The 13,397-nt window shown below is 41.1% G+C and overlaps 1 protein-coding gene across 1 annotated transcript in view; it reads left to right on the plus strand.

The window, feature by feature from the left end:
• LOC130706980 (centrosomal protein of 78 kDa-like) overlaps window positions 1-13,173 on the plus strand; it is a 36,846-nt gene extending 23,673 nt beyond the window's left edge. The window contains exons 2-3 of the mRNA XM_057539629.1: window positions 7,948-8,117; window positions 11,821-13,173. Coding sequence (XP_057395612.1) covers window positions 7,948-8,117; window positions 11,821-11,892 — 242 coding nt within the window. The 3' untranslated portion in view covers window positions 11,893-13,173. The remainder of the gene's footprint in view (window positions 1-7,947; window positions 8,118-11,820) is intronic.
• Window positions 13,174-13,397: the final 224 nt, after the last annotated feature.

Below are 13,397 nucleotides of genomic sequence, written 5' to 3' on the forward strand. Positions count from 1 at the left end.
TAATCATTACCACGACTTTGTAGTCATAGCTCATGGGTAAGTTGCTTCACTTATGTGAATGTTATGGAGAGGTACTATGCTTCCGGTAGAGTCTTCTTCAGAAAGAGATTTATTGATTTGAGTTTATAACACTGAATTATGGTGTGGTAATACGTTTTACTTCAACTCGAAGATAGCTACTTTATCGATCCCGTGGGTAAACCCTTACTCTAGATCTGGGCGGTGAGCCCTCTCAGGACCAGCTGTCACACAGCAAGAGATAAGACTTCCTGGATCAGTTTTCTAAAGTGACAGGTTTATTCCCTGGTCAGGACAGAAGATACTGTCTTTTTAACGAACAGGCTAGACTTCTCTGTGTGCGTATTTGTTCCATGTGTTTCGGGGTGAGGATGGGGTTGAGGAGTCTACTCTGTTTTTATGGGGCATGAATCTGGCTTAAAAATGACACAGCCCTTTAACAGGGAAATTGCAGCTGGAAGACACCAGCAACTAAGTAGATCTGGGACTTGAGAAACTGTGCCTCCCTGGAGCTATCCAGGGTACTGAACCACTTCTCCTTATGTTGCTTTCTAACCCCGCGAAACAAACATTCAGACATTTAAAAATATCTAGCTTTTTTTTTTTTTTTCTGACTAGAGAAATTCTTTAACCTGTATATTTCTGATCATTGTTCTTGCTCTAGTCTTGGCCAGCTGTAGCAGTTCACCTCTTGTGTCTTTTATTCACTAAACAAATATTTAGGTATAACCTTCTCTGCGTTGGGCACTTTTCTCCTGGTTAAATTACTCAGATTGAATATGATTATTTTTGCCTTTTCGTGAAATTTGGGTTAAAGAAACAAATTTTATGGGATGCCTAAAGGATCTCAGGTTTTCAAGTGTCGTTTGAAGAACCTGGTTTCTGGTCCAAAGGTTGTGTTTGTTTACGTTTGTTTACAGTACTTAGAATAGCCCTTGGCATAAACTAGGCAGCACAGAAATTTTATTCCGCTGATGATCAGATTTATTTTGTGGAATTTTTTTTAAAATAAATTTATTTTCTGTATTTATTTTTGGCTGCGTTGGGTCTTTGTTGCTGTGCGCGGGCTTCCTCTAGTTGTGGCGAGCGGGGGCTACTCTTGCTTGTGATGCACGGACTTCTCACTGCGGTGGCTTCTCTTGTTGTGGAGCACGGGCTCTAGGCGCATGGGCTTCAGTAGTTGTGGCACCTGGGCTCAGTAGTTGTGGCTCGTGGGCTCTAGAACGCAGGCTCAGTAGTTGTGGTGCACGACCTTAGTTGCTCCGCAGCATGTGGGATCTTCCTGGACCAGGGCTCGAACCCGTGTCCCCTGCATTGGCAGGTGGATTCTTAACCACTGCACCACCAGGGAAGTCCCATTTGTGGAATATTTTTCTATACCATGTTACAAGGAACATATTTCTTTTCAACCTAAAGGTAAAATTCTTTGAAGAAAAATTTTACCCTAAGTGCTCTAGATGCAACATGCACATAATCCTGATGAATGTAGACTAAGCATTTTGGGACACTGTCATATACATTAGGACCAAAGTACAGGCTGACCGGAAAGAAAGGGACCAGAAACTTCCAGCTCAGACTTTTCTATTTACGTATTTTCTCAACCATCTTTTCATTCTATTTTATTCATACTAGTCTATTCTGTATTCAGGTAAACAACCACCACCTGTTCACCCCCTCTCCTCCAAAAGAGGAAAACAAGAATTTTTCCTTTGATGACAGCAACACATGACCCAGGAAGGTGGAGTATATTCTAAACTGTCCTTTTGTAATTCCTTGTTCTAAGCATCTGGCAAGACAAATTGGTCTTGACTTCCCTGGAAATGTTGGTTTCTTTCAATGAGTATAAGGGGTACAGAATCAACAGTGTTCCTAGTGTTCTCAAGACCAGTTATTGTATGGGTCAGTAAGGCTAAACCCTTCACCCCCAACCTGGTGTTAATTTAATGTTATTCTCAGTAAATATCTGAGACAGACTGAATTTGAGCAGAATATAAAGTATCTGGCTGAAATTGAATCAGGTTCAGTGTTCTAACATAGCGATTTGCCACTACCCACATCTATTTCTGTGGTATGCCTTTTTTTTTTTTTTTTTTTTTTACAACGTGTACATTTAGAAACTTGGTAAGGTCCAAACTGTATCATAATTGACTTGAAAATGTCAGTTTCTTGGGATTGCCAAACTCAAACACTTTTCTTGGTATCTCAGTGAGAAATCAAATTTGAGGTTGAAGAGTATTGACCAGTAAGCTTCTTTTCTAGAGATTGTTACTCTGCCTTTGGTCATGGACCAAGTTTAATGATTCCTATTGCTTTTATTTCCCATTCCTTAGGGAAGTGATAGGCACTTGTTTAGTCACCGGAAGTTGTGAGAATTTGTGGACCTCAGCAAAGACCCAAGAGACCTATGCAACAGTATTGTTTTCCTACTTATTACCCAGACCCAGTTTGTTTTAAAATCTATTTACTGATTCCACCTGAGTTGCATGACTTAGTTGTAATATAATCTCTTGATTTCTTGAATTATCTCCAGACTGGACTTCATGATTGATTTCTTTTTCGCCTTTGACTTATTCAGATGGAAATAGGTTAAACAAACAGAAAAACTTGACTATTATTCAAAGGCTGAAGGATTCCTTCATTACTTCCCTCCATTTCCTTGGGAATCAATACCATTGGCTGTTTTCTTTTAGTTAGCATAGTTTTGCTTGCTTAATATAATTAATATAGTAATTTAAGAGTTATATATATGTGATCTGACTTAACCTTCCAATTCTATGGTGTAATATTACTACTGTCATTTTATGTGTGAGAAAGGTAATGTTCAGGGGGAGTTAAGGAATTTCTAACGACCATAAAATTAGGAATCAGGACTGAAGATTCAGACCCAGCTCTCTCCGACATTAGTCACTGCTTTTAATCACTCTTCTGCTTGCTTTAATATTTCTTTACTGCCCACATAAAGTGCCATGTCAGAATATAGAAATGGTTATTAACTGAGGAAATAGGAAATATTTTGATGTTTTTAGGGAAATTCAAAACATTGTAGAATAAAAAGCTGGACATGATTTTATTGGCAGTTTTATCGCGATGGCTTAAAAGAAATGAAGTTGTTCCTGAAGGTACCTAGTTTATTGTCGTGAAATATATTTGCTTTGCCTCATGCTGTATTTTGTAACATTTGGTCCTGGTAGGGTTTATTTGTGCGTGTAGTTTAATATAAAGATCTCAATTTTAACAAATACTGGGAACTATTCGGAGAAAAAGCCAAAACAGATGTGTTTTTACTCAGTAGTTTTTGTTTAGGTCTGAACCTTTGATAGGAATTTGTTCCACAAATGTGGTTATTACAGAAGATGAAGAAAGCCAAGCTGAACACAAAGTTAGATGACTTGTCTATTTAATTTTAGGTGATACTTGCCGAATGTCTTGAGAAAATATTTTTTCAACTTGTTTCAGAATTAGAATAGACTGTGTTGACATTTTATGCAAGCATATATCTGTTATTCCTTTTTAGAAAGTCAAAGTAAATTCTTCTTATAAAAATAATACACAATCAATAATACACGACCATTTTCTATGAGGAAATTTTCAAATGAAAAAACATTAATCTCTAAACATCCGTAACACCAACCAGTTAATATGTTAGCATGTTTCATTTGGTTTTTGACACACGCAAATGCACACAAAACTTAACATATAATTATATAATTTTATATGTAATTTTGTGTTCCAGTTTTCTACTTAATTAATAGCATTGTCTTATTTTGCATTTCTGTGACTTCCAGGGAGATATAATCTACTTTATTGGCCAGTTCTATCTAATTTGGGGTTCTCTGCTTGTGTGTATGGTGTATGTGTGTGTATAATTTAATATATATATGTGGGTGTGTATATATACACATATGTATAATTCGTTTTCTTGTTTTAGAAAAAGATGCATTGTATTCCTTTTTTTTTTTTTTTTGGTTTTTGTTTTTTTAATTAATTAATTAATTTTTTTTGGCTGTGTTGGGTCTTCGTTTCTGTGCGAGGGCTTTCTCCAGTTGCGGCGAGCGGGGGCCACTCTTCATCGCGGTGCGCGGGCCTCTCACTATCGCCGCCTCTCTTGTTGCGGAGCACAGGCTCCAGACGCGCAGGCTCAGTGGTTGTGGCTCACGGGCCCAGTTGCTCCGCGGCATGTGGGATCTACCCAGACCAGGGCTCGAACCCGTGTCCCTTGCATTGGCAGGCAGATTCTCAACCACTGCGCCACCAGGGAAGCCCTGTATTCCTTTTAATACATCACAACTTACCCGTTTTATTGGGAAGACTTTGCACATATTAAAATCTGATATATTAGGACTAATCAAGAAGATGTCAGTGTGACTAAGATGCTTTTTAAATGTTTTTTTGTGTTGTATATAGCAACTGGAGCTGCTTTCCCAACAGAAATTTGAAGTAATGCCGAACCTGTGCTAATGAATAGATATAATTAATTGGAAAACTTCATCTGTTTTCCTACAGTGTCTTAAAGACTTTAAAATAATCCCTCAGTAATTTAATCATATCTCCTAGTTTTCTCCTTTAATGGTATTACCTAGCAATATTTTTTCTTTATTTTAAGATCATCTTCAGCCTAATCCAGATAGCCCTATTAAATTATCGTATCAAAAACCAACGATAATTTTCTGTACCTTTTATTTTCATAGGGAAATATTTTGAGATCCACCAGTGTGATTAAAAAATAGAGCAGGTGGAAGTGGGGCAAGGGTGGGAATTGACATCTGATGCAAGAGCCAAGGAGGAAGCCATTGTTTTTACTCTGGTCAGGTGATATCATGCTAGCCTTACATTTCTAAAATTTGAGTATCTTTGGAATTATATTCAACTGCAGCAGTTTAAGTTGTAAATGCTTTAATGTTTTCAAGGCATGTCTTTTAGTGACTAAACTTTTCTAGTGCATTTATTTCAGTAAGGTTGAGGGGATTTCTATTGGATGATCTTCTCCAAATGAGATAAATATTCTAATGGTAACTGTCCTCCTGGAACACATATCTCTTGTTATTAAAAGTTTTCTAAGAGTACTGATGAATTTAAATGACTCACAGTAGCACAATAGGCATTTGAGTTAACCTGATTTTTAGCAACAGCTTTTTTTTTTCACTGTGAAACTTCTTATTCCAAGATGTTGGGGAAAAAGGGGAAAAACTACAAAGAAAAACATAAAATTTAAATGAACTGCCACTACTTAGATAAATCAGGGTCAACATTTTGTTTTTAAACATCTTTATTGAAGTATAATTGCTTTACAATGGTGTGTTAGTTTCTGCTTTATAACAAAGTGAATCAGTTAAACATATACATATGTTCCCATATCTCTTCCCTCTTGTATCTCCCTCCCTCCCACCCTCCCTATCCCCCGCCTCTAGGTGTTCACAAAGCACCGAGCTGATCTCCCTGTGCTATGCGGCTGCTTCCCACTAACTATCTATTTTACGTTTGGTAGTGTATATATGTCCATGCCACTCTCTCACCCTGTCACATCTTACCCTTCCCTCTCCCCATATCCTCAAGTCCATTCTCTAGTAGGTCTGTGTCTTTATTCCCATCTTGCCACTAGGTTCTTCATGACCTTTTTTTTTTTTCCTTAGATTCCATATATATGTGTCAGCATACTGTATTTGTTTTTCTCTTTCTGACTTACTTCACTCTGTATGACAGACTCTAGGTCCATCCACCTCACTACAAATAACTCCATTTCATTTCTTTTTATGGCTGAGTAATATTCCATTGTATATATGTGCCACATCTTCTTTATCCATTCATCCGACGATGGACACTTAGGTTGCTTCCATGTCCTGCCTGTTGTAAATAGAGCTGCAATGAACATTTTGGTACATGACTCTTTTTGAATTATGGTTTTCTCAGGGTATGTGCCCAGTAGTGGGATTGCTGGGTCGTATGGTAGTTCTATTTTTAGTTTTTTAAGGAACCTCCATACTGTGCTCCATAGTGGCTGTATTAATTTACATTCCCACCAACAGTGCAAGAGGGTTCCCTTTTCTCCACATCCTCTCCAGCATTTATTGTTTCTAGATATTTTCATGATGGCCATTCTGACTGGTGTGAGATGATATCTCATTGTAGTTTTGATTTGCATTTCTCTAATGATTAATGATGTTGAGCATTCTTTCATGTGTCTGTTGGCAATCTGTATATCTTCTTTGGAGAAATGTCTATTTAGGTCTTCTGCCCATCTTTGGATTGGGTGGTTTGTTTTTTTGTTATGAAGCTGCATGAGCTGCTTGTAAATCTTGGAGATTAATCCTTTGTTAGTTGCTTCATTTGCAAATATTTTCTCCCATTCTGAGGGTTGTCTTTTGGTCTTGTTTATGGTTTCCTTTGCTGTGCAAAAGCTTTGAAGTTTCATTAGGTCCCATTTGTTTATTTGTGTTTTTATTTCCATTTCTCTAGGAGCTGGGTCAAAAAGGATCTTGCTGTGATTTATGTCATAGAGTGTTCTGCCTATGTTTTCCTCTAAGAGTTTGAAGGCATGGGAGAGACTTAAGTTACCCACAAGAAGATCCAAAGAATCATAGGTCTGAGAGTTTTTTAAGTGGGTATACTTGAGGATGTTTATAAGCTGAAAGAAAGTAGCCAGCAGAGGAAGGGTGTGAAGATCTAGGAGAGGAAATGATTGTTCATTTGTTTTCAAAAAGCTGAATACTTATCGTGTGCCTGGCCTTTTTCTAGGATCTGGGGTTCACACCATCTGTTATCTCTTCTGCAAGGACAGTTCAACTCATCCCCTGGTGAAGAGAAGTCAGATTATTCTTTGCATCCAATGCAGGTGTAGGAACTGTTCTGTACCTCTGAAGGGACTTTACTTAACCAGAGTAATAAGTTAGAAATCAAAAGAAATTAGAGCTGAAAGGACCTTAAAGGCCACTGTACTTAATTTTGCCTAATATTTTACATTGAATGTAAGAAAAGTTTATTGCAGAGCCCGTTCTCTTCAGAGTTCCTTCAGTGAACTTTATGTCTTCAATCCAGTGGGTCTAGCTCGTAGATTTTGGCCTCCTCCTCAATTTGCTTCTTCATCCATATTACATTTTGCCCGGACTATGGCAGAAGCTCCTGGGTGGTTTCACGGCCCCTGGGCTCAGTTCCTCTAAGTTCATCTGCCTACTCGGGTTGAGTGATCTTCTAACATAAAAAGATACGCTTAAAATAATGCTGCTAATGGCTTGCCCACACAGAGTTAGTGCATACTAGCCGCCCAGCGTGTGCTCTGCCCAGAGGCGTGTAGTCTGAACTGTGCTCGGCCAAGCCTCCTGGGGCTCTTTGGCCCTGAGGAAGGGGAGCTTTTTGGGATCACTCCCTTTATCTAATTGGTCCTTCAGCAGCGGGGCACCTTTTTCTAATCAGCGGAGGCACCCTTACTGAGCCAGTGGTAACCCCAGGCCTCATCACCTGTGGGATACAAGCCATGCTGTCTCCCAGGCTTGCTTCCGCCAACATCTCTATTTTCCTTTCTGTCTGTTCTCACACTTGGACCCCTGGCCTTTAGTCATCCCCACCTGCAGTATTTACAGTGCCCAGCAGGTGTCAGGCTTGAGTGTCTTTGCACAGGTGCTCCCTCTGCAGTTAATGCACCTCCTACTCCACCTCTGCATAGCCTCAGCTTTTTAGATTCTGCTTCAGGGTTATCATGAAGCTGCCACTTAGATATAACATTTTGCCTCCAAGGAACCTCTGTGCATAAAGGTTATGCTTCTTTATCTCATGTGATTCAAATTTTCATGTCCCTCCTTAATGCAGGCTTTAAGGGCAGGAGTCGTTTCTTATCCTTAGCACAGAGCAGATGCTTTTTTTTTTTTTTTAAGGTGCTTTTTAATGATGATAAAATGTATGGTTGAAATCACTCATTTTACAATAATTTTGCTTTAGGTTGTGACAGAAATAAAGTTTACAGAAGTCGTGTTCCTGCGATAAGAAATAAAGATGTGACCTTCCAGTTGTGTAAAGCTCTTAAATGCTGTGTAAGTGCGTCGGGTGCGCTAAGGACCCTGGAGCTAAATGGGCTAGTTCTGAGAGAGAGACTTAACTATGTTAACAAGGTAAGCCTTCATTGTATCCTGCCAACATTTGATAGTTGCTTTTGGGGCAAGCTAAACCAATAAAAGTTTAAACTTTTTCTCTCCATTAAAGGGATTGAATAAATTGGCCACTTTATCAGCACCTCATGCCTGTCACATTAATGGCTGAACTAGAAAATCAGAAGGATCAGCACAGGTTTTATTTTCTTAATCCTTACCTCAGGGTGGAGAAAGGTCAATCCCGAACTGAACCCCAAGTTTAGACCAGGAAGCCCTCGGGTTCCTTATAGTATCTCAGAAATATGGGAAAGTAGAAAGGAACGATAAAGTGTAGGGCAGATTAGCCTCATTTTCCTGTGAAGCTTGAGGAGAGGGAGGGAGGAGGTGGATGACCATGGGCAGTTGGGCAGGTTGTGCACTGTACAACACCATAAATGTAGAACGTTTGCATATATTATTATGACAGCCTTCTGACAGATGGAAATGGTGTCTTGAGGAAGTACCTTTTTCTGTTTCTCTTAGAGAAGTGCTTCTCAATGGGGGTGATTTTGTCCCCTCGGGGATATTTGGCAATATCTGGAGACACTTTTGGTTGTCACAAGTAGCTGATGTGTTACTGGCATCTAGTAGGTAAGGACAGGGATGCTGCTAAACATCCTACAGTGCACATGGCAGTCACACACAACAAAGAAACAAAGTCACACATTGCCTAGCTCAAAATGTCACTAGAGCCGGGGCTGAGAAACCCGGGTCTAGAGGATGAAGGTGAACCTCCCTGTCTGGTAATTTTTCCCTGCTTGTTCTGGAGAAATGACAGCTGGAGAGGGAGTGAACCATTTCTGACTCTACATCCAATATGCTCCAGCAGCCTGTAGTACATCATGTACTCATAGGGCCAATGTGCCTGGAGGAACCCAAAGCTACCTGATGGCAGAGCTGTGGATCAGGGTGACAGCCAACATGGGAAAAGCCTTCCTGCCTCGAGGCCCTCGGTTCACCAGGCCCAGGTGTTTCTTCCTTCCATCCATGGGCCTCTGAGATGAACCAGCTTTCCTTGTCCCTCCTAAGCTTCCCAGGTTGTGAGTCCTTGCCTCTCAAGAGTGGGGCACAGTATCCTCAGGTTTGCTTTCCACACTGCCTCCTGAACCAGTTTTGGAAGGTTTGTGGATGATCAGTTGGGGGATAACAGGTAGAAAATTGAGACAAAACAGTGAACTCCGAGACTGGTGACTGGGTTCAAATTCCAGCTTTTCCACATGTCAGATGTATGGCCTTAGGCAATTCACTGAACATCTCTGTGCCTTAGTTTTCTTGTCTGTAAGATGGGGGTGAGAACAATAGTGCCCACTTCATAGGGCTATGGTGAGGATCGAGTTAGTATTTGGCATGTATTTGGCATGTAGCAAACAACATGTAAGCGGTTGGTGTTCCAGGCCTCATTCCACGTTAATTTTTGGTATCTGTATGAGTTTGCTAGGGCTGTCATAACAAAACACCACAGTCTGGGTAGCTTAAACAACAGAAATTTATTTCTCCCCGTTTTGGAGGCTGGTCAAGTCCAAGGTCAAGTTGTCAGCAGGGTTGGTTTCCTCTGAGGCTCCTGAGGGAAGAGCCTGCTCCAGCCTCTCTCCTTGGCTTGCAGAGCGCCGCCTTCTCCCTGTGTCCTCACGGGGCTTTCACCCTCTGGGCAGGCCTGGTGTCTCTCTGTGTGTCTAATCTGCATTCCTTATAAGGACACCAGTCAGATTGGACTGGGATCCACCCTAATGGCCTCATTTTAACTTAATTACTCTTTAAAGGCCTGATCTCCCAATACAGTCACATGCTGAGGTACACTGGGGTTTAGGGCTTCATCCTGTGAATTCCGTGGTGGACACAACTCAGCCCATGACACCTGACAAGGACCTGGTAACAACACCAACATGGTTCTAACCATGTTTAACTGTGATACCAGATGCAAAAAAAAGCCAGGACAGACCTTGAGGCCATTACTCTAAGTGAAACTAGAGGAAGACAAATACTGTATGATCTCACGTATACGAATCGAAGAAAACTGAGCTCATAGAAACAGAGAACAGTTTAGTGGTTGCCAGAGGTGGGAGTAGGGGGGATGGGAAAGGTGGTCAAAAGGTACAAACTTGGGGCTTCCCTGGTGGCGCAGTGGTTGAGAATCTGCCTGCCAATGCAGGGGACACGGGTTCGAGCCCTGGTCTGGGAAGATCCCACATGCCGCGGAGCAACTAGGCCCGTGAGCCACAATTACTGAGCCTGCGCGTCTGGAGCCTGTGCTCCGCAACAAGAGAGGCCGCGATAGTGAGAGGCCCGCGCACCGCGATGAAGAATGGCCCCCACTTGCCGCAACTAGAGAAAGCCCTTGCACAGAAACGAAGACCCAACGCAGCCAAAAATAAATAAATTAATTAATTAATTAATCAACACCTAGAATCAAGCAACTGGTGACATCCTGAATGAAGTAAGGGACTTAAGTTACTATGCTGAATAAAGGTGTTAAAAAAAAAATCACTTAAAAAAAAAAAAAAAGGTACAAACTTGCAGTTATAAGAGAAACAACTCCTGGGGATGTAATGTACATCGTGATGACTATAGTTAAAAATACTGTTTTCTTTTTTTTTTAAACATCTTTATTGGAGTATAATTGCTTTACAATGGTGTGTTAGTTTCTGCTGTATGACAAAGTGAATCAGCTATACATACACCTATATCCCCATATCTCCTCCCTCTTGCATCTCCCTCCCACCCTCCCTATCCCACCCCTCTAGGTGGACACAAAGCACCGAGCAATACTGTTTTTTAATTTGAAAGTTGCTAAGAGCATAGATCTTAAAAGTTCTCATCACAAGAAAAAAATTGTAACTATGTGAGGCGGTAAATGTTAACTAAACTTATTGTGGAAATTATTTTGCAATTTATACACATATCAAATTACTATGTTGTACACCTGAAATTAATATAAAATTATATGACAATTATATCTCAGTAAAATGGGGGGAGAAAAGGAATCCAATATCTCAGGTATAAAGCCTCCCTCCTCCTTCCCTCTCACATTCCCGGGAAGACCTCAGGCCCGGGCCTTACACCTGCCTTGAGTATATGCCTATGAACTGTGTCAGTAAATGGTAGGTGCTTCCCTTCCACACCTTCCTTTGCTCGTCATTGGAGAATATGCTAGAGCGACACTATAAGAGTGATCAGATATCTCCGATTTTTGTGGACAATCATGGTTTCAAAAATTCTGTCCTCTTGTCCACCTAAGAACACTGGTATTTTTCATACTACAGGTTCCAAAATGTGGTTCAGAAATCATGGTCACGGTGCCTGCCATGCCAGGATGGCAACTTGGAGGGCTGGGGAGGGCGTGGCAGGTGGCAGGTGGGGAAAGCCGGCAGCCAGAAGGAGGAGAGGACAAAGAAAAAGACCCAGGAAATTTGTATCTCTAGAACAAATTCCCAAATAGTAAGAGTTTACTGTAGCAGCAAGTCCTAGCCTCTAGTTTACTGCTAAATCTAGTCCTCAAGGAGCACAGCAGTCAGAACATTTAATACAAAATTTCCTAGCTCTAAAACGGAAATATTAATACCTGCTTGTTGTGTTTGGAAGTTATTTCAAAAAGTAACGCTAATATCAATAAAGCCCTTTATAAAAGAGCTAAAGGAACTCTGTAAGTATTACTTTTGTTTGTTTGTTTTTCCATCACTCTTCATAGATGCCAAGCAGTAACAGCTGTCTTTGTACTGAATCCCGGAAGTGTCTCTGTGTCCTGGAAGTATTGCAATGATCGTCTTCACACCTGCAAAATATTCCTGCACCGTGTACGCAAATGATTATGGCTCCGCTCTCGGGCCTCACCTGGGAGCTACTGCATGTGAGGATCAAATTGATACACATTAGGGCATCCTCAGCGGTCTTTGGCAAAGGCCTATAGATTACCTCGCTATCCAATTTGTTAACTGGACAGCAGAGCCTGAGTGGAAAGAACAATGCGCTCGTCAGTTGGGAGAAGCTCCTCCAGGTATCAACAGATACAAGCAAGGCAATCTCACTGTGCAGGTTGATTAGAACTGGGTTTGTATTTTGGACAATAAACTCTATTTATGATAGTCTCCCAGTCATTAAGTATCTCTGCTGTAAGAGAAAACTGGGGCTATTAACTTCTCCAGATAGAACCCCAGGGAAAAGTGATCATTTCTTTTCTAAGCAGAAGGGAAGGTTCTGCTCAATAAAGATCAATTAAACATCTCTGTTAAAAGACTGCTTGGAGCTGGTGCCAAAGGAAATTCCACTGTATTAACCCGTGCTCCCTCCAACCCTCCCCACCTCTGTAGCTTGCGCTGGGGAAAATTGTAAGAGGACGCTGGCTATTGTAAGCTTTATAAGGTGACAGTAGCTCTCACATCCGTGGCTGAATGATCTTTGATGTTGAGTGACTTTTCCTGCATTTAGCAGGGGTATTCCCAGAGGATGGCAGGCAAATCAAACGCTCCTCTGAATTCAGCTGAGCATCAATCATCCTCATGAGGGAGTTAAAAAAAGAATATAACAATAGGTACCGGGAAAAATGATATGGTGGTCTGAGCTAGTAATTCCCAGGATGCAGGAAGAGTTTTGGGGGCCCTAGAAAATCCACTGCATAAAGAAAACCCGCCACAATCTCCACCAGCATCTTATAGTTACCACCTCATTCTTGTCCTTTAAAATACAGTGTGCTTGTCCTTTAAAATACAGTGTGTCTTGTACATTAAAATACAGTGTGCTTCTACTCTCTGGCTTAGACTGCATCCTCTCATGTAAATTCCATCTGTTCTTGCTTGAGGGAGGGCAGACACAACCTTGACTTTATCCTCTTGATGAGAGTGATGTTTCATGGTGTTGGGAGGATTTTCATTAGGTCAATTGCCTGATTGAGACATAGCCTTAGTGAGGTGACAAATAGCAGGCATTAATGTCTCTTTTTTAATGGTATGATGAATGGTCTAAGAGAAGGGTCAGCAAACTGTAGCCAGCCGCCTGTTTTTGTAAATAAATTATTGGACCACAGCCAGGCCAGTTCATTCATGAATTTTCTCTGGCTCCTTTTGCGTCGAGTAGTTGTGACAGAGACCTAACGGCCCACAAAGCCAAAGATACTCCCTGGCCCCGGCCACCCCTGATCTAAGACCGTTCCCACAGTCCTCTGATGATAAGAATCACCTGGATCATTTGTTCAAAAGACAATTTCTGGGTCCAGCTTGGAACCCCTGAGTCAGAATCTCCAGGGAAGGGGCTTTGGGAAGGTAGAGTGAA

The sequence above is a fragment of the Balaenoptera acutorostrata genome, unplaced genomic scaffold, assembly GCF_949987535.1.
Source record: "Balaenoptera acutorostrata unplaced genomic scaffold, mBalAcu1.1 scaffold_813, whole genome shotgun sequence".
Lineage (NCBI taxonomy): Eukaryota > Metazoa > Chordata > Mammalia > Artiodactyla > Balaenopteridae > Balaenoptera > Balaenoptera acutorostrata.